General features: G+C 39.0%; 2 protein-coding genes across 4 annotated transcripts in view; one reads left to right on the top strand and one right to left on the bottom strand.

Annotated features, from left to right (window-relative positions):
* LOC131686732 (muscle-specific protein 20-like) overlaps nt 1-4,090 on the top strand; it is a 140,332-nt gene extending 136,242 nt beyond the window's left edge. Inside the window, exon 4 of the mRNA XM_058970670.1 lies at nt 3,588-4,090. Within this exon, the coding sequence (XP_058826653.1) occupies nt 3,588-3,779 (192 nt within the window). The 3' untranslated portion in view covers nt 3,780-4,090. The remainder of the gene's footprint in view (nt 1-3,587) is intronic.
* Nucleotides 4,091-4,354: 264 nt separating this feature from the next.
* LOC131686708 (mitogen-activated protein kinase kinase kinase 15) overlaps nt 4,355-19,413 on the bottom strand; it is a 39,853-nt gene continuing 24,794 nt past the window's right edge. Inside the window, exons 3-9 of one of the 3 annotated variants that reach the window (XM_058970638.1) lie at nt 7,388-7,543; nt 7,058-7,162; nt 6,747-6,852; nt 6,218-6,683; nt 5,737-6,151; nt 5,362-5,676; nt 4,355-5,303 (exon numbers count right to left, since the gene is read on the bottom strand). In XM_058970638.1, the coding sequence (XP_058826621.1) occupies nt 5,003-5,303; nt 5,362-5,676; nt 5,737-6,151; nt 6,218-6,683; nt 6,747-6,852; nt 7,058-7,162; nt 7,388-7,543 (1,864 nt within the window). In that variant the 3' untranslated portion in view covers nt 4,355-5,002. Of the gene's footprint in view, nt 5,304-5,361; nt 5,677-5,736; nt 6,152-6,217; nt 6,684-6,746; nt 6,853-7,057; nt 7,166-7,387; nt 7,544-19,413 lie in introns of all 3 variants that reach the window. The other 2 variants (XM_058970628.1, XM_058970646.1) reach the window with 2 other exon arrangements.

Below are 19,413 nucleotides of genomic sequence, written 5' to 3'. Positions count from 1 at the left end.
AAAAATGAAGCAAAAATTTCTGTGAACAATGGATCGAGATTGCTGCGGTGCTCATATTGTAGCGTACTCATTTCAAGTCGGAAAATATTTCATCTGCCCAGAATGACCTCCCGGGTTGCAAATCGATGAAACCGTAGCTGGATCAATCAATCGACAGGTCTCTTCACGACCATGGTGATGATGTTGGGTGGATTTGCTTTGACATTGCGTAGATAAACGCGGAGTTTCTTGCTTTCACTTCAGGCCTGTCATTGTAGCGGAAATTTAAACGCAGTCGCCGCTATTTTAAAATGCCATTAAAAACATTCTTCACCAATTCTTACTCTATTAAAACATAGGAAATATGCAGAATCAAAAACGTCAAATGAAAAAAAAATCTCGGTTCGCGCACACAGCTTACTTTGATCGCCACACGTTATAAATCAGGATTGATATAAAATGTTTCGCAAAATGCAGTCAACAGTAGTACTGTTATTGGTAAATGGCAGCACCATCACGACCTATAACTTCCTGTCTTAACCCTAGAACGTTGCACTTGCGTTTTCCACCCTAGAACGTTGCACTGGGGTACAAATGTACCCCACGCGTTTAATTGCAATTTTCGCAGGTAAAAATCCAAGCAAAAGATATGTATAATGCATCCTTTTCTTCGTTTTTTAATTGCAAAAACAGCTGTGTAAGTGAAAGTACGGAATTTATTGAATCAATGATAAATTGGTTTGAACAAAAAAAGATGAAACAATCGCTGTTTTGATATTTCATAAAAATTACTATAACTTTACAAATTTTCAACCGATTTGAAAAAATCAAATGGTTCTAGAAATTGAAAGAATGGTCTGGAAACGGTATAAAATGGAATTTCGATATTCTTGAAAAAGTGCAATTATTTGGAAGAGTAAAAGTTTAAAAATCGGGTTTTGAAAAATACCACGAAATGGGATGGAAATTGAAATGAAAATATTTCTGACCAGTAGTACATTGGTAATACACAACGTTACTGTTACAGCAGTTACTGTGCGCAAATTATGCTTGCGAGTCATTTTTTTGAAAAACTTTAAAAAATAAACAATAAAAATCAGCAAAAATGAGAACGATTTTTTTCTACTTCAAAATTAAATTAAATTAATTGAATAAATGATTAAAAACGATTATATAACACCAATTGTTACTGATGTAGTAAAACAACCAGTATTTAAACTGGTATTGTCACGAGTCACATGCGCACGGACAGAACGAATCCTGACGAAACACTTACGGCAACCGTACACTGGGGTACAAATGTACTCCACGCCAACTTTGACACCTGCTCCCACGAAAGCTATAAGCAAACTGGCTATACCATCTTTTCCTACTCTTACTAGGAACTCTAAATTGAATCATGGTTAAGGTGCCAGGTCGATAAATGCCGAATTCTCGTCTTCACACGGCTCCAAAGAAGGGGTGGGGTACATTTAGGTACAGCGTTAAAATGCAGCGGCTATCAGTGGGAGGGAGCGAATTGTTATGTTACGTTATGTTATAAGTGCAATGATTATAAATGATAAATCTTAGAATGTGATTTTTCTGTAATCTGTTGCAGGTTTTTTTTCTCTCCGATTACTTGTCCGCTTTTCCACAAACAAAAAATGATAATTAAAATGATACAGAGAGAAAAAAGATGACTGTTACGTATAGATAAACATATTTTGGCCACTCAGAATGGTTTAACAGATATGAAACAGGAATATGGAGTCATTTTTTGTGATATAAACACTTGAATATTAAGTACTTTTAAATATATTATAGTTTGGTGATCCGAAGCTGTTGGCGAATTGTGACTATGTAGACTAAACATAAATTTAACGACGTACCTGTTTCCATTTCAAAATCTTCGATTGATCACTGACAGTGATTGTCATCGGCACAGCCACTTTTACGCGTCATGCATTCAATGGCTCACAATCCAAAATGTGCCTCGACCAAACTGGCACAACGCGCCCATTCCCCTTACTGAGTAAAAGGTCAGGGCTGTTCTCTTTTCACCCACATAATCACTCTAATACTGGTTTAGTGGAAACAACTTTGGACCAGGTACAGTATCGTGCCGAGGGTAGATTCAAATATCGGGAGTGTGTCATACCATATAGATTTTCTTTAGGGATAGAATCATCCATTGGACCACAAAGATCAGTGCGAACCATACGCAGGACAGCATCCGCAGCTAATGCTGAAAAGTGCCCTGCTACTGTCGCTGCTTCATATTGCTTTAGTTGATATGGGTATCTCCTTTGATTACGAACGACTACCACGTGCCCGTCCTTCAGTACCTTGCATCGGGAAGGATTGAAATGTAAACAGTAGAGTCTCCACCATATATCTTTACGCGCTGACAGCAGGATTCCCTTCAGCTTCTGCACGCAGAAAATTCACTTCAATGTTACATTCCTCCGTTCAGCTTCCTCGTTCACAATTGTTCCAGAAACAGTTCTTTGTGATAGGACCTGATAACCAATAGCCGGGCTAATAGTTATGATGTTCGATTAGTGGCTGAGATGTGGAGCTAGAGCCTAAACACCACCCATTGTCGCTAAACTCCGCCACTCATGTGGTAAAACGGAATTTTTTTCGTCTTGCACGATTTTCTCCTTTTTCTGTTTTAAAGTTTGTTCCAATTTGTCGTTCTCAATTTTTTACAATCCCGCCGGTAGTGTCTCTCTTGCTTGGCTGACATTCTTCGATTGTCTACAGAGCTTTCTTAGTGCTTCGTCATTTCCGCATTGAGGCAGGTATCAGAATGTCATAGAAACTGTGTACACTTGATAATAAAATGGCACCAACCTAGTGGATGGCAAGCAACTCACTGACTTCCAATTGGGTACACAAAAAAAATCAGCAGGACCAACCAGTTCCGTCACCATGACAACGTATTCTACCGTATCACTGTCCTTGTCCAGCTGTAAGCGTAACACATGACTTCTATTCTTCAATGACCAAATTCCAAATTTCTCAACCTATCCCCACATTTCACGCACCATTTTTTACTTCATCAGAAACGGCTTTCCCATCTATCGACCGCCATGCTATACTCGATACTTGCGACTTTTTACAGGTCACCATCTCTAACAAATCGTCCTTGATGAACAACAACTTCATGAGGTAGCTCTACGTCACATGGATGGATTCTCCTAGTTTTTTTTCCATCAGTACCTTTGTATTCGTTATTACTTCTAATATCACTTAAATCCGTGCGAATAGTCTTGACTGATGACCTAATGAGCTAACCAAAGCAATATACAGTTTTATTTAAAAACGTCTTCTCTCGGCGTCTGCTCTGAATTGAAGTTTTCTGCAACGATGGTTACCAGGCCTACCTTGATGCATTTAAACGATGGTTTTCGCATGTTGTCATTAAAGGATATAGCTCGGATAGCTGGATGTCACCTTTTCAACTTTTTCTGCAAAAGCATATCAAATTACAATAAAATATTTTGAGATCAGATGTTTTATTTTACAAAATACCTTGCGAAAATCTTAAATTCAAGATCTAAAAACCGGAAAAAGTCTCTCACCAACAAACTAAAACACATCTTCCTACCTTCCCATTCCAGTGCTACCGCCACCCGGAATTCCGCGGCCCGTACCTTGGTCCGCGCCCGTCGGAGGAAAACCGCCGTGAATTCACCGAGGAGCAGCTGCGTGCCGGCGAAGGACTCATCGGACTGCAGGCCGGTTCCAACAAGGGAGCAACCCAGGCCGGGCTGAACTTTGGAGCCACCCGTAAGATTCTACTGGGCAAGTAGAATGGCGGTTCGTATCGCGACATTCACCCGATAAGGCTCCTATTGTCCGTCGTGAGTTCGGCAGCCCGTGGCATTCGTCAATGATGGTGTTTCGCTGAGTTTATTATAACTTATTTATTTATTAAACCGACTCGGTTGGTCCGTTTTTTCTTAATATTATAATTTATTTGATCGTACCCAAGCTTAGATGCGCGAGCATCGAAGCAGAACGAGTATTATTTAGAAACATCTAAACTAAACCTTTGATCAGTTTTTTCTCTGTGGAATCGATATTGTATTCAGTGGAATAAAGTACAATAAAACACGTTACACGGTGGAAAATGGATTTTTTCTTGACTTTGATTGAAGAAATTAGTTTAATTCCGGTATTACTAGAATATTATGCAAAGAGTTGAGTAGTAAATGTCGAAACGACCCCAAAGAGAATCGTTCTTTGTTACTTACGATCTAATCTTCAAATTTTGTCGTTCGTTGCTATGGCAACGTGTATTATTTACCTTCACAATAATCGTTGCTATAGGGACCGTGATATCTGCACTCGGTTCTGTGTGAAACAAACAATAAACTACCGACGTGGAACGTTACACAATTATGTATGCAGGCACCAACCATCAAGCTTGGACACAATTTATTGTAAACGCCACCATTTATGTCTGTTTCGACATATACAAGCACGGTGAAAAAACATATGGCAACTGCTAAAAGCTACTATTGCGCAGCAAAATCAGATTTTAGCTTATTCCTATCTACAAAATATCGCTTCACAATATCAACGGATTCAGATGCCAAAAACGAAAAAAAAAACTCTAAAGGGAAACATAAACATATCGCAAAATAACAAACCTTGTTTGTTATGAAAAAATAAGGAACTCTTTCGAAGAAAGCTGCGCTGATCTTTTTGTCGTTGATTTTCCGAGTACATGTTTGTGCTTACGTCCTAACGAAATTTTAATAGCCTAACGTCCTAGTACAGCTCTCCTATCTACTAATCTACTAATTCGCGGGTTCGTCACGCTTTGCTTCCATGAGTGAGATTGTAACGAGGAGCGTTCTTCTTACCTTAAATATGTATCTATTAGATATAGCTGTGCGTGTGCCTGCTTGGGCTCAGCCTTCGCCTGCAATCACTGGTTATATTGCCTCATGGTTTTCTCTCGTATAGTATTGCTAGTTGCAGCCTGATCGGCGGATCGCTTCCGCCTGGTGGTGGCAACCTCACTACCTCAGGATGAATCCATTCCCGGGCAGGAATCATACTCGGACGAAGCGTTCGTCCCGAGCGAGTGGTTCGAATCGTAACTACTCGAGTTGGAGATCGGTTTTAGCTGCTGCTGCTGCTGTCGGAATTCATCGTTCGTTCCGACCCCATTGGTTAGCAGAACCGTGGCTAGTGATGAGGAGGAGTTTGACGGTTGGGAGAGAATTGGAGGAACACCGTCCGCTGGAAACGGAGACCAGGGTGCGCGAGAATGGGCGTTTCGATGGTCACGAATGGCGCGCCACAGCCGAACCTCGACGCCGATTCTTGTTGTGGGGTTATAATATTAGTTAGTAAATTATAAAAAAAAAGTATCTGACTCACTTTAATCCAATTCGACGAACATCTTCCTGATCCGTGTGATAGAGAAAATCATCGTAGCTAAACTCTTCCCCATGGATGAGTTGGCGAATAATCCGATTGAATCCGTGTTGATCTAGCCACTCATCCAATCTAGCATCCGGTTCACTCTCGACTTCTGAATTTTGAAGATTAGAAGCCGGACCAGCATGAACCAGTGTCCTTCGATCATGTCCGGTCCTTGTCATAAGGCGCGCATTGGGAGGCCGAAGAAAATTATTATTAGCAGCATCCGTTTCATCTACGACACCGGGGCTGTCCGTTAGGTCACTGGCATACCTAGAATAAAATTGCTTCATTTATCAAAAACACACTTCGCCAAGAAACAAAACAACTCACCCTTGCGAAATGTGACTATCGCACCGACCGGCAACCGAAACGAGCTGCGCAGCTAACGTACGCACCATTTCCACACCCGTGGACTGCCCTTCTAGGGCCGTCCGGAAGACCCCGTTATACGTTTTGTGAGATTCATACAGATCTTCCATCAGTCTTATGTTCTCGGCCCTCAGTGCCATTATTTGGTCATTGACCACCTTCGACCGGCTTAGTTTAGCCGGTTTAGCCAGTGTAACCGAATTCACGGTACCCACTCCCGAAGTAGACAACTCCCCATCATCATCTTCGTCGTCGATAGCTGCACCATGACCACCATGAATAGCATTACCACCAGCTGTTCGTCGCCCGGTTATGTCATCGTCGTCGTCATCATCCTCATCGTTACGGAATTGACCAGCCAGGTTTCGACCTAGTTCTGTGAAAAAAAACCCCACTGTCAATTAGATTCCATTTTCACAAATATCTCAAGCCTCAAACTAACCCGGCGACAGAATCATAATCGCCGCCTGAACGGCACTCTTCACCAGATTGTCCAACGCAAACATCCAGTGCGGTTTGATGTTGTGCGATCGCAGCACCGTTATGACCGCATCCTGAAACGAGTACATCGCCAGATGCAGATGATCGATAGCCGTCGAATCGAAATCGAGACTTTTCTTCAACCCACTGATCACGGCCTCCAGCTGTTCCTTCTTCTGCTCGGTGATGTACGTGCGCAGTGCCCGGATCAGTGTTTCCAGATGGGACAAACTGATGACGACGGCTTCCTTCCGATCGAACACGATCTTTTCCATCCACACCTGGCAGATTTTGCGCTCGTCATGATCGAGAACCTTGTGCAGGGTAGCTCGCCGCTGGGAATCTTTCTTCAGCAGATAGAATCCGTCGCTTTCGTTTGCCTCACCGTTCAGCAGTGGGGATTTGCTTGAGCTGGATAGGAGTTCAACCTGAAGCGGGGCAGTTAGTAGGTCAAGTTTTAATAGGACGGTGAGAAAATAATTGATTCATACCTCAGGTGATAGCAGTCCGCCCGATGAGCTCCGTCGATTCAGCTGGAAACCTGCCGGCGTTGGATCAATTGACTCAATCTCCAACGAAGGAGTTTCGGCGAGGTTCCTGCGAAACGGAATAAAGTGATGATATAAAGTTTGATCTAATTCGACATGCAAACCAAAAATAAACCAAAACAATTGAAAAGGAAATTTGGTAAAACATAACCAACAAAAATGAGTGAGCAACGAATTGAAAATTGACGCTGACGGAATCTGCTCCTTTAGAAGATGCGTGTGTGGAAAGACTGAAGACTGGTACTGGTACTCACCCAATGCTACTGACGTGATTGGGCATTTGGATCGGTGTCAGGTGGGCGAGATGTTTGTTCTTCCGGATGGAGGCTGATCGCGTTGAGGCGAATGTTGGCGGTGTGCTGCTACTCGCAGTGGTGGTGGTAGTAGTAGTTGTTATTGTTTTGTATAAGGTGATGAGTTCAATGAACAGAACAGGAACAGAAACAAATCGACAGAAACACAATAACGAAAAAAAAACTATTGTTAAACATGAGCAAATTAATGGAACGGCGGGTGGGGCCTATTTCGAACGTTAACTTGGAACAAATATTTATTTGGGATGCGATGATAGAAAAACTACTTACTCTGCTTCCGAATTTACGGTCGGGGTATTGCAGCTGGTTGAGCTATGGAGCGTTTTACTCATATGGCGATCTGCTGGCATACTGACACTGCGCGAGAATTCGGCCGTGCTTACGCTGCTCGGTATGCTGATGGAGGCGCGCATCTTTTTGTGCTTACTGCAATTTGTGATAAAAAACAAAATGAGTTATTGTAATTACGAATAATCTTTTATCAGAAGTGTTAAATGTTGTTTAAAATCCTACGAGTAGTAAGTATATGATATGGTGTGTAACCCTTCAGGGTAACAATTTAGCACTGGGTGGAAATATACCCTTTTTTGCGTATACACTCCGTAGAGTGTATTGTTTACGTAAAATTATGCTCATCGCTGTTGGGTACCTGGGACGGGACCTGCGGAAAGAAAAAAAAACGCGTGTCAAATTGATTCAGCACGCAAATGTCAGATTGAACCGGCTGTCCTCAGAGTGATTAATATGGGGAGTATTCTATTTGAAATTAAGTAAATGCTAACTTTTTTTCAAATATTTCAATAAATTAATCATTAGATCAATAATGATAGTGGAGATGATAGTGCTTTCATTAATTTCGAGATCGTTAATTCTTGTGAACTTCTCCCACTGTTCTCACAAATCGGGATTCACCGGAAAATGGTGAAAAGTCATCTCCGGATTTTTCGCTTTACTACGACCGCAATTTTTGGACCTTGATAATGGATTCACAAAAAAAAATTGAAAGTTCAATTCTTGTTTGTTCTTTAAAAAAGTCATGTCATTTCTTGAGCTACACCAAGTATTAGTGTGTGTGAATCGAAAAAGTAAGATATAACAAACAAAAATAAAGAATAAGAAAACACGAATCCGCAGGTCCCGTCCCAGTTCGGTACCACTCACATTTAGTTGCAAATTTTTGTTCATTTTCGCGTTTGTGAACGGTTTTATTCGTACAGATAGGTTAGATAATTTTTGTTTTACGTTTGTGAATTAGTAATATAGGGCTTAGGTAGGCAACCGCTCTCCTCTTGCAAAAAGTGTGCGTTGGTTATGCTGCTCACCGATGACAGCTGTGCGACAAGGCGGTTGGCGGTTTGTCATAGTCGAGTGCGGAAGGCGGCCATCGAGTTAGATAGTGACGGACCACAGCCAGGAACAGACGTCCCAAATTTGTTTCTTTTTTTCGGGACAGTTTCCCGCCACCGTAACTCAGTTCAGTGAGCGGGTGCGACGGCAAATTAAATCCGTCAATAGTGCCGGTGTGTGGTCCGGGCATTCGTGAAAAGTCCTGGTGTAGGGTCGCCGGAACGGGAAGCTAACAGCTAAGAAGCCACTCGCTTCCCCGGCTAAATAAAAAGGACCCAAGTGACACCAGTACCGTTCTCACTGTGGAGGATCAACCGAACGAGCCTAGCTCTCCTCCACAGTTAATCGACAAGGAGAACGAAGCAGGGCGGACAAAGGTTCCCCCTGAGGTAGGTTACTGCGGTATCTACCTGGGCCATTCACGGGGAGTGGGTGGACCCGCCGATTAATCGCCCCGTCGCTAGGGAGGTTCCAACAAAAGAACCTTGCTCACCTCCCTGGCTGATTGGAAAGGAGCGCTGCGATAGCAGCCAACGGTACCAGCAGGAGAACACGGCCGTCGGAGTCCCGGCCGGTCGGATAAACCTTCGCCTTCCCCCATCGCCAAAAGTAGCTGATTAGTTTCACCGGCAGAATGCAGCACAGAGGAGAGGAGAATAAAAGTCGGTAAATTTAGTTTGCTTTTTTTTCTTTTTTGTTTATTATACGAAAATCCGAAATTCCGGTAGGAGCACCTAGGCCGCCCTGAAAAGAAGGGTGCGCCGGGCAAATAAGTACCCAAGTAGCGGGCAAACCCCTACTTACAGGTGTTAGTGGCTAGCATTACAAAATTCTGTCCACTTTAGAAGTCTTGTATTGATCGTTTCGCCTGGTCACACGTTTTGCGAATACTCTATGGCTCTAACCTTTGTGGAAATAATAAATTGAAATGTGTTCTTTTTCGCTTCTGTGCTGAGTGAATAGGAGCAAAATATTTTTTTTTTTTTGAGCAACTTCAATTTATTCTGATTTCGTTTTTGAAAAAGAAAATTACTTTGACCGGCTACATTTTTCTTCGGGGCAGTTGGTGCAGGGCGGTTTCAGTTGGTGGGGTTGGGGTGTTTGTGACGAGCCCTGTAGCTGTAGCACTTAACTTTGTCTTTGATGTATTCGGATGTCTCCGGCAGTGAGTACCCTACATCGACTGAGAATTCCTTGGCGGCAGAATTTCTCCCGAAACCGATGTTCGATAGTCATTTAGCTCCCAGTTTTGTTACAATTTAGGCGAATAATCATCGGTGGTGAATCAATCCTACTGAACGGGCCAACCACTAGGCGCAAGCGTCGGTCCGGCGGTTCCGGATAGAGCGTAGCATGCAGTTCGCTGGCACTCCGATTACTACCCGCTCTCGATTCCCCGGCAGTGGAACTAGTCTGTTCGCGGACTTTCCGGTCAGATGTCAGGGTCGGTCTGGCGTAGAGTGTGGCGTCCCATATACTAGCGCCTCGATGACCCACTTCCGGTGCATCGAAGCCAACTACCCGCAGTTCCATTCAATCACTGGCTTGATCATCCCGCCATTTTCGCTAATTTACACAATGACTCCATTAATAATGTGCCTTTTTTAATCTTGATGTATTCTGTGGAAAATGTTATATTGGATGGTTTCTACCCCGCTAATATCAAGCATTGCGCTTCGCATTGAGTCGAAACGTGGGCAGTTAAAAGTCACTTGATACACTCCGATGTCCCATGAATCTGACCAAAGCTTTGGTCGCTCTTGTCGTCTTCTCACAAGCTTAATCGACGTGACCAATAAAATTCAATCGATTATCACGTGCAACTTCTTTATATCACGCATTAAGTCGATGGTATATTCTCCACCTGTGTTTTATGACAGGTTATCACCAGCTGATCAATCTCCTGCGCGTGTAGACCAACTCTTCTAATGATTCCCCAACTACTTGGAGCCCCACATCATCCACGAAACCGACAATCTTCACGACCAGCGAAAGGTTTAGTTTCAAATCTTCATCATCACTTTTTTATATTTATCTATAAATCATGGATATTACTAAATAAGTAATATGGTTTTGATCTTTGTTCCTTGAAAGAATCGGATTATCATGGATATAAACATTTTACATTTAAAATGAATTGTGTATATTGGCTGTCCTGTGATTTATTATAATGAATATAATAATCATCATCATTCGATTACAAATATCACTGTCTGAATAAACTTTGCTTGGAAACACCGAATCTGTTGATAGCCAAACACAAATTTTAACATTAAATATAAGAACAGTTTCGCTTTAATCCTCCCGTGTGATCTATATTTAGTGAATAATTCGGTTCGTCCAGAATTTTGTTTTATCCCTTTATGGGCAACTAGGGCCGAGGGTGGTGGCTAGCGGGTTTCATACATCTTTGGCCTGACGGACGAAGCTATGGTGCCAGGCAACGCAGATCCAAGACCATCATTGAAATGATAAGTTCTGCGTTTGAGATGCACTTCCTCCGGTTGCCAGACGAAAACGTGTAATAATTGCGTGTGACATTGTATGTAAAGTCTAATTATGAGTCCTGTGGTGGTGTGTGCGTGGAAGGTGTGAGTTTTAGCGTTCGAGTCCAGGGTTGCATATCTGTCTGTTAGCGTGGATGCTGACTAATTGCGCAAGAGTGTGATCGCGAAGTGCTCGAGCGTTTGTATGTTAACGTGTTTGTCGCTTGCGCTAGCATGTGTGTAATTACGCGTGCATAAATTCGATGTTATAATTGTGTGGCTATTCGCATGTATTCTCGAATGATTGCGCGCGGAATGTGAGTCTGATGCTTAATTTTTAGTGTATGATACAGATGCCAGAAGAGTCAGTTTTCCCATATAACTAGAGTTCCCGGTCATATCGCCGTGGAACGTTTTGTCTAATGAGTATGAGCGTCATTGTTTGATTGCTCCAATTGAAGGTATGAGTCTAGGCTTCTATAACCGAGGGTAGACTTCCGGACGTGACCGTTTCATGATCGCGCGAGTGGTGGGTTTGCTTGAATATGTGTAGATGATTGCATGTTCGCGTTTGTAGCCAGGCTTGTGTTATTGCGAAGGAAACGAACGTTTGTACATTTGGAATGGGAGAGAATGTGAGTGTATATGAGAGAATATACAATTAATTGTGTTAGTGAGTGTTAGTATGAAACTAATTTAAGATATAGTAGTAAAAGGGTACGAAATATGCCAAATAAAGAAAGAAAATGCAAAGAGATTAACTAGAAGTGTATAAATTGACTGGTATTATTTTTGGTATACATCGGTAGTGGAAAAGCAAACTATCAGAACTACAACAAAAACAGGATTTAATCATGCTATGCTGACCGGAAATGAATGATTCACGTACGTCCAATCCAATCCAATCTTCCCGAATGAATAGTATCGAATGCACAAATTGAACACTGGATTTACCAACTATTCTATCATATGCACCAGTTCTGCATCCATTCCCTGACCCAGCTTTCACAAATTCTGAGACGAACACACACAGATAGACATATGACTAGCACATAACCATTGTACACTAGTACCAAAAACTAACAGGTTTCTACTTCGTTCTTTATTTAATTTATTGGCCTGTGCACGACGACGAAGTTGACTGGCAATGACCCCCATTGCGAGCTGTGCCCACAAACCTTACCATTAAGCTGTAGAACAATGAACAATGCAACACAGCCCACAGAACACAGGTCAATCCACGGCGATCCGTCAGTCGGCCTCGCCAATGTCCACAAGCTGTTGGCTGGCTGTTAGTTTGGGCTGATGCGGAGTATGAAGACACAAAAGGCCCATAAGTCCTCTCGGTCTCCTCGATGCACCACTATCGAGGCGTAATGCAATAACCATCCTGAAGCCGTTGTTTGTCAGATGCTGCGTGATGATGTTTGCAATACCGTCAAACCCGTCAACCTAGGGGAGGGAATTCGGTTCGTCCAGAATTTTTTTGAACGTTTATTTTAACAGTTGACTTGTTGACACTATTAAAATGCGACAAAAATTTCAGCCATTTCCTTTTTTTATATAAATGCACAGCAATTTCTATAAATGAAAATACACACAGGCTTTTTTACGCGGGGGATGCGTACCACGGGGAAAAAAACGCGCAAAAAACGCGTTAATTCGAAAATCCGTGTAGTAAAACGAAGCTCTTGGCAAAACACGGATTTCGCAATTAACGCGGCTTTTACAAAAATATTTTAAGTCCTTTTGAATGCAAAAGACTTGGTAGATTTTCAGAAAGATGAAAGAGACGGGTCTGGACTCCTTATGGGCCGCACCTCAACAATATGGGTATTTTTGGAATGGTCTTGACGAGTAGGTGCCAGGAATTGACGCATGACACCATTTTGAAATCCAAGATGGCGACTTCCAGTTTAGCGAAATTCGCTATAACTCAAATAGTTTTAATTAAACAGTTGAATTTACTTGAACTTAAGCAATAAGTTTAATTTGAATCAATTCAAACCCCCAACTCACACCACATACGTTTCTTTCTTCTCTCACTTCTATTCTCACCGCACTCTTCTGGATGAACACATAAAAATATTTTGCATTTTTCTGATTTATGATTAGATCTTATATTTCGGATGATTACACAGATGTTTCATGCGGGAATTTCGGTGAACCGGATGTCGCCATCTAAAATTTCAAAATGGCGTCAGAAATCAATTTCTGGCAGCTACTCGTCAAGACCATTCCAAAGATACCCATAGTGTTGAGGTGCAAGCCCTCCTAATGGCTTCCAGACCCGTCTCTTCCATCATTCCTAAAATCTTCTAAGTCTTTTGCATTCAAAAGGAATATTTTTACAAAAACTGCGTTAATTGAAAAATCCGCGTAAAAAACCTCGTAAAAACCGCGAAAAAACGCGTAAAAAAACCTGAGTGTACACGGCATTTATTAAAACATTGAAATTCATAAGACTCACAGAGAATAGGGAGAGAGAGACGAAGAGCGAGAATCAGTCAAAACTCCTTTGATACGGATTTTAACACTAGCATTTTGGCAACCGCTTCCACAGGTAGCACTTTATAGCCGTAAGCACAAAGCCGTACTAACTGTTTTTAAACCGGACTAACTTTTAAACCGGCCTAAAATATTTGGTAAGCTTTAATCAAACGATGCTGTCATTTATATGGCTGCGTTCTGATCTGCGTTACACGTCAATGTTAAAAAACAACAAATTCAAGTTAAAGAAAATGAGTAAATTCATCCCGATATTTTCTTGCAGTAAAATAGCTTTTCTTCGTCAAATATATCGTTCCATAGGGTTTGAGACAATTTTGTCAACTTGTTGCCGATATGTTTCTGAACATAGAACTTTAACGTGTTGGATAGTTGAAAGTTGGCCGATGATGTACAGTACTTTGTAGTGACATAATATGCACAAAAGAAAATAAATTGAATAGGCGCTCGTCGAGTTAGAGGTGGCTGAACCATCGGTTGTAATTGGTGCCATGATAGTTATTTCTCGACAAAAATATGATTACTGGTTAAAACCCAACTGTCAAAATTCTTTTTGAAAGGAAATTCCGGACAAACCGTCGCTGGATAAACACAGTTCATAGCAGTTAATGGAAGAGAACATTTTTCTCTTTTGTTTGCTGCCAACATCTGTGATTGGCGAGTAACGGTTTGTCCGGAATTTCCTTTCAAAGAGAATTTTGACAGTTGGCTTTAAAACCGGAATTATATGTTTGTCGAGATTTTAAACTTTGATTAAAATATTGGTTAAAATATTTCAATTTGAATTTAAAATGAACTGTGAGTGTCATTCTAATTGAACATGATACCTATCGACGTGGGGGAGAACATTTATTTTCGTTTCAAGTGAATTTTCACAAGTTTGAAATAAAGATTAATTATCAATGAAGGCCTGCGAATTAAAATACACGTTTTTCAGCGAGGTTTAAATAAAAAGTAAACAAAGATCAAACAAAAAATTAAACTTTGACAGAATGATCATTTATATTCACGAGTGTTATATTTATTATATATATATATATATATATATATATATATATATATATATATATATATATATATATATATATATATATATATATATATATATATATATATATATATATATATATATATATATATATATATATATATATATATATATATATATATATATATATATATATATATTTCTATAATGCATCAATACAAATTGGAACGATTTTATTTGCTAACAAAATTTCTATGATTTTATGAATAAAATAATAAGTACATTAAAACATAAATGAGAGTTTAAAACATCCTAGTAATATATTTTTACCAACACCCTGTAACTATTTGTGCCGTTTATACGCAATTTTGCTTCAAACTAACTTATGATCATTACAACAACTGACAGAATCTTATACCTGTTTAATTATTTCTATAGAGTTAATTAATATTTTAATATGACGTATTCCATATTTATGTCGTATTCTTTTCTGATTCGCGGTTCAAGCAATGTTTTGGAATAATGTACCGGTTGTTCAGAACTATTGATGCATATGCCAAAAATCGAAATAAATATATTGATCACCGTTGTGTTCACAATAAATCTCAAAATATTTTGTGTTCAGATGTTTTATGTGCTTTTATTCTTATTGGAACATGGCACATATTTAAAATCAATTATTTATTCTTAGCTTAGAGTATTTGTGGAGCTAAATTCTAAGCTGTTAACATTCTGATTTAATTTGCTAACCACGAGTGTAGGAAAATTCATAAAATATTGCATTTTACGATCTATATCCAATTGTCATTTGTTTGGATCTATCCCCTAAAACAATAATTTTCTTCCGTTATTTACTTTTTTTGATTTTTGATACAATAGATATATGGGCAATAATTCGTGAAAATATGTTATCGATTTATATTAACGAATTAAATGGTCCCGCGTATTCTCTTAGCGATAAGCAAAAAGAAAAGAATCAAAACAATTCCTATTGTAGTTCTGCTTCTAATTCACAAAAACAACTTTGATCTGAATTGCTCTCAATTTATCCAAATGTGCCCTACTGTAACCCTTTGATGTGCAATTGGAATCAAGCGTGTAGAGAGAAGGAAAGAACGAGGAAATAAAAAAAAAAATCGGGTAGATAAACACGGTAAAAAAACTTTACCCATTTTAAGTATTCAAATTGCCCATTTCTCGACAAACATATGATTAAGGCCTAAAAGCCAACTGTCAAAATCCACTTTGAATGGAAATTCAATGGGTGCTTTTTATTCATTTCACAACTACTCGATGAGATAATGTCAATGGATATACTGATCTTAATAATGAGTGAAAAGTCATTAAAAAAAATTTTAAGCGAGTTTACCTGCAAACTAAGGTTCGTAGCGGAACCTGCAAATTACCGGCCTGCATCTGAGTACGTGGCGGAAACGGAACATTTCGGCAATGCTCGTAAAAACGGTTGTTTAAACTACTGAGGATGTTGCAAATATGCGCAAGTTTGGCATTTTTAGAGCAGCCAAAAGATCCAGCCACCAAAAATATATCCAGTTGGCAGTTTTATTTTGTTAAGTAGTTAAGTAGACAATAATGTGAAATGTATGTTATTTTATGTTTTTTTAATTCAGAAATAATTCTATTGATTGGATATTTTTCACGCGTTTTGTTGTAACAGTTCTGCGAAAAATAAAGGGTAAAGCATACCCAGGTTGACGTACAAGAGCTGTATTCATTTATGGATACGAACTCTTTACCCACTTAATGGGTTATTCCACTTTTATTGAAAATGCGTAGTTTTCGACGCATTAATTGGTATTTTATTTTATTAGTGTAGTTCGACAGTGCTTGTCTTTCCTACCTGATAAACTGGCTTATTTATTTCCATCTTTATTGCGAGCAAAGGGAGCCATATTTATCCAGAAGAATGCCGAAGAGAGGATTGAAAATAACGAAATGTGTGCAGGAGAAGCATGACAAATTTTTGCATATTTTGTCTTCTTCCGGTAACATGATGCTGCCATTTGCATTGCTGCGTTCTGATCAGCAATACACGGCTATGTTAAAAAACTGTACAATAAAGTTAATTTAAAATTCACTGTTAATGCTATTTAATAGTCTGAATATTTCGAGAATTTTTTTATTGCTCAATAAAATGGTGAATCGACATCTTGTTGAATGGGATTTATAACATAAGTATTGTATCAAATAAAATATTTTTTCGAGCAATTTCATCACAAGATGGCGGCTCTGCAGCATTTTCACTTCTTGAGCGTTTTTTGGAAGGGGTCCATGGTCGGAAATCTATCTCCCGTGATTTTTTACCTAGCGCCAAAAAGTTAAGTTTTTCTGATTCCTTATGTCAATAGCGATGTACGTAGGATTTTTTCGATATTTTGATTTTAAGCGGCCATTTCGCTTAAAATCAGTGCAGTTTTGAGAGATAAAACGTAGAAAATGTCATAAAAATCTACACAAAATCAATAAAAAGGTAAGCAATAAAAAATTTAATCCTGCGTACGTGACTGGAGAAATCAATTTTGAATATACTGTGAAAATTTCAAAGCGACCAAAAATCATTTGTTCGAGTTACATTTCCGGCCAGTGGTTTCGAGAAAAACGCGGGTAAAGTTTGCAGTACACATGGGTTATACATAAGAAGCGTTGCGGCAAAATTGAAAATTTCTCGACAAACGTATGATTACGGCGTAAAAGCCAACTGTCAAAATTCTCTTTGAAAGGAAATTCCGGACAAACCGTTACTGGCTGAATACAGTTCACACCAGTTAATGAAAGAGAAAACTTTTCTCTTGCGTTTACTACCAACGTTTGTGCTTGGTGAGTAACGGTTTGTCCAGAATTTGCTCTCAAAGTGAATTTTGACAGTTGGCTTATACGCCGTAATCATATGTTTGTCAAGATTTGTATATTTTTGAATCGTTTTCGTTCTCCATATTTTGGGATATCATATTTTACATCCTAAAGCACATTTTAGACTAATAAATAAAAAATCGATTGTTTTAAAATTTTACAGTGGAGTAACCGCTTAAACAATTTATTATTTAAGATCCATAATTGACTAAAACGTTATTTTTCTAACAATGGTGCATACTATCGAGAACGTTATAGAGTTGTAATGTTAGGCGCTAGCCACTCCAAGGGCTTGAAGAGCTTCTCTAACATTACACTTAGTAGTCAGTTCAGCCAAATCTGACTGCTCCAAATTAAATCAAATGCTTATAGAAAAAGAGTGGAAGCTTACATCTTTTGAAAAGTTTGTATCAGTTGCTGTTCTGCAACACATGAAAAATGCCAGAAAAATTATTTATTTGCTTCAGATAATTATGTCGTCCATGGAATGGAAACCTGAAATTTTAGCCTGGTGTGGCTTATTATACCATCCTACCCAACTAGTCTACTAACCATGCATATAGAATTTGGCAGACCTACTTTGCTGAAAATGAAGTAATTCAAATTATCAGCACGACTACCCAATCAAGCCTGAAATACCAAAAGTCCAGTAATTTTAATTAATAAAAATTATAATTAGTTATTTCCTATAGTCTCCCATCTGTCTGATAATGAATTGACAATTATAAATTTACAAATTGAACCTGATACTGGATGCAGACAAAATTTCTTGGACCAATCGTTCTGAATTTTGCACAGTTCTTCTTCTTCACATCATTGCCCAGGCAACTACAAGAGATTTTTGCAAACTGCTAAATATTATTACAATAACATGTTAATCGTTGTTTTAGCAATAATCGGACTTTGGTTTCAAAGTACTACGAAAAAATCGAAAATCGACCAAAAAATAAAAGCTTCCTTGACTACTTGTGAAATGCTGTGAAAAACAACTGTGCAAATGTCTCAACGTTTGGTCCAGTAGATTTTGAGTTATGGTGTACAGTTTTCGATGTGGCGTCAGACTCAAAAGACAATCTTTGCATCGAAAAAAATTAAAGTATCCAATTTTTTGCCGATTATACCTTACACAATCCCCCTTAAGTTCCGAAACGATTTAAGCGATTTTTCCGTATTCAACTTTTTGCGTAATTTTGCCAAGTCATCTGTTTAGTCTCAGCTTTCACAGCTCTTTCATACCCTGAGCATATCTGTTCTATCATGAAGAATTAAACGAAAATTTGTACTACAGCGGAAATGCAAATCGTTCAAGATATGCTAGAAAATTATAAATTACGAAACAATACAAATAAGCTCCGATAACATTTAAATAACGATCAAAATGATAATATTTGTAACAGTTTGTTTGCCGTCATATTTAAAAGTTTTACTTAGGCTATATGGCATGGCTTCATTTACAGTTTTTTATTCAATCTTAGTTTTGAACTCTTTCGAAAGCAGTAAAAATATAAATAAACTTCCACTTGCTTAAGTTGTTCTTTGAGAGAAGATAAATCTAGAAAAGGGAACAAATTGTGATTATATATTCTTTTCCTCGTGTTAAAATGACTAAAAAATGTGAGCAAATTAAACTTCACTCATTTTGATAGCCATAGGTAAACTAACGAACGAAAACAATTTTCATCTCTGAATCCAATTATAAAATTTCGTTCGACAGTTTTTTTCAATATGATTCGACTTCTGCTAACCTACAATATAACTCTTCGATGTGGCATTTTGAAATGAGCGTGTAGCACCTTCTAGATATAGGACGATAAAGAATATTTAAAAAAATGCATTTAAAACTCGATTACACCTGTTTTTCGTACGGGATAAAACTTGCTTACATGCACTCATATGATTTTTTTGCAACATGGGCCATAATATTGCACATAAAGTTCGAAAAGTTGATTCAAATTATTGAGATGTATGCAAGAGGAACATGGCGGCCTTTTACACTGTTTTCATTTGGCTTCAGGATGCAGCCATTTCTGTAATGACAGGTACTAACGTCTTAGGCCGGACTAAACTCGGGCCTAAAATCAAAGATAGTACCGTGC

The sequence above is a fragment of the Topomyia yanbarensis genome, chromosome 1, assembly GCF_030247195.1.
Source record: "Topomyia yanbarensis strain Yona2022 chromosome 1, ASM3024719v1, whole genome shotgun sequence".
Taxonomy (NCBI): Eukaryota; Metazoa; Arthropoda; class Insecta; order Diptera; family Culicidae; genus Topomyia; species Topomyia yanbarensis.
The sequence above is the reverse complement of the archived record's forward strand: the minus strand, read 5'-3'. Positions and strand labels throughout refer to the sequence as shown.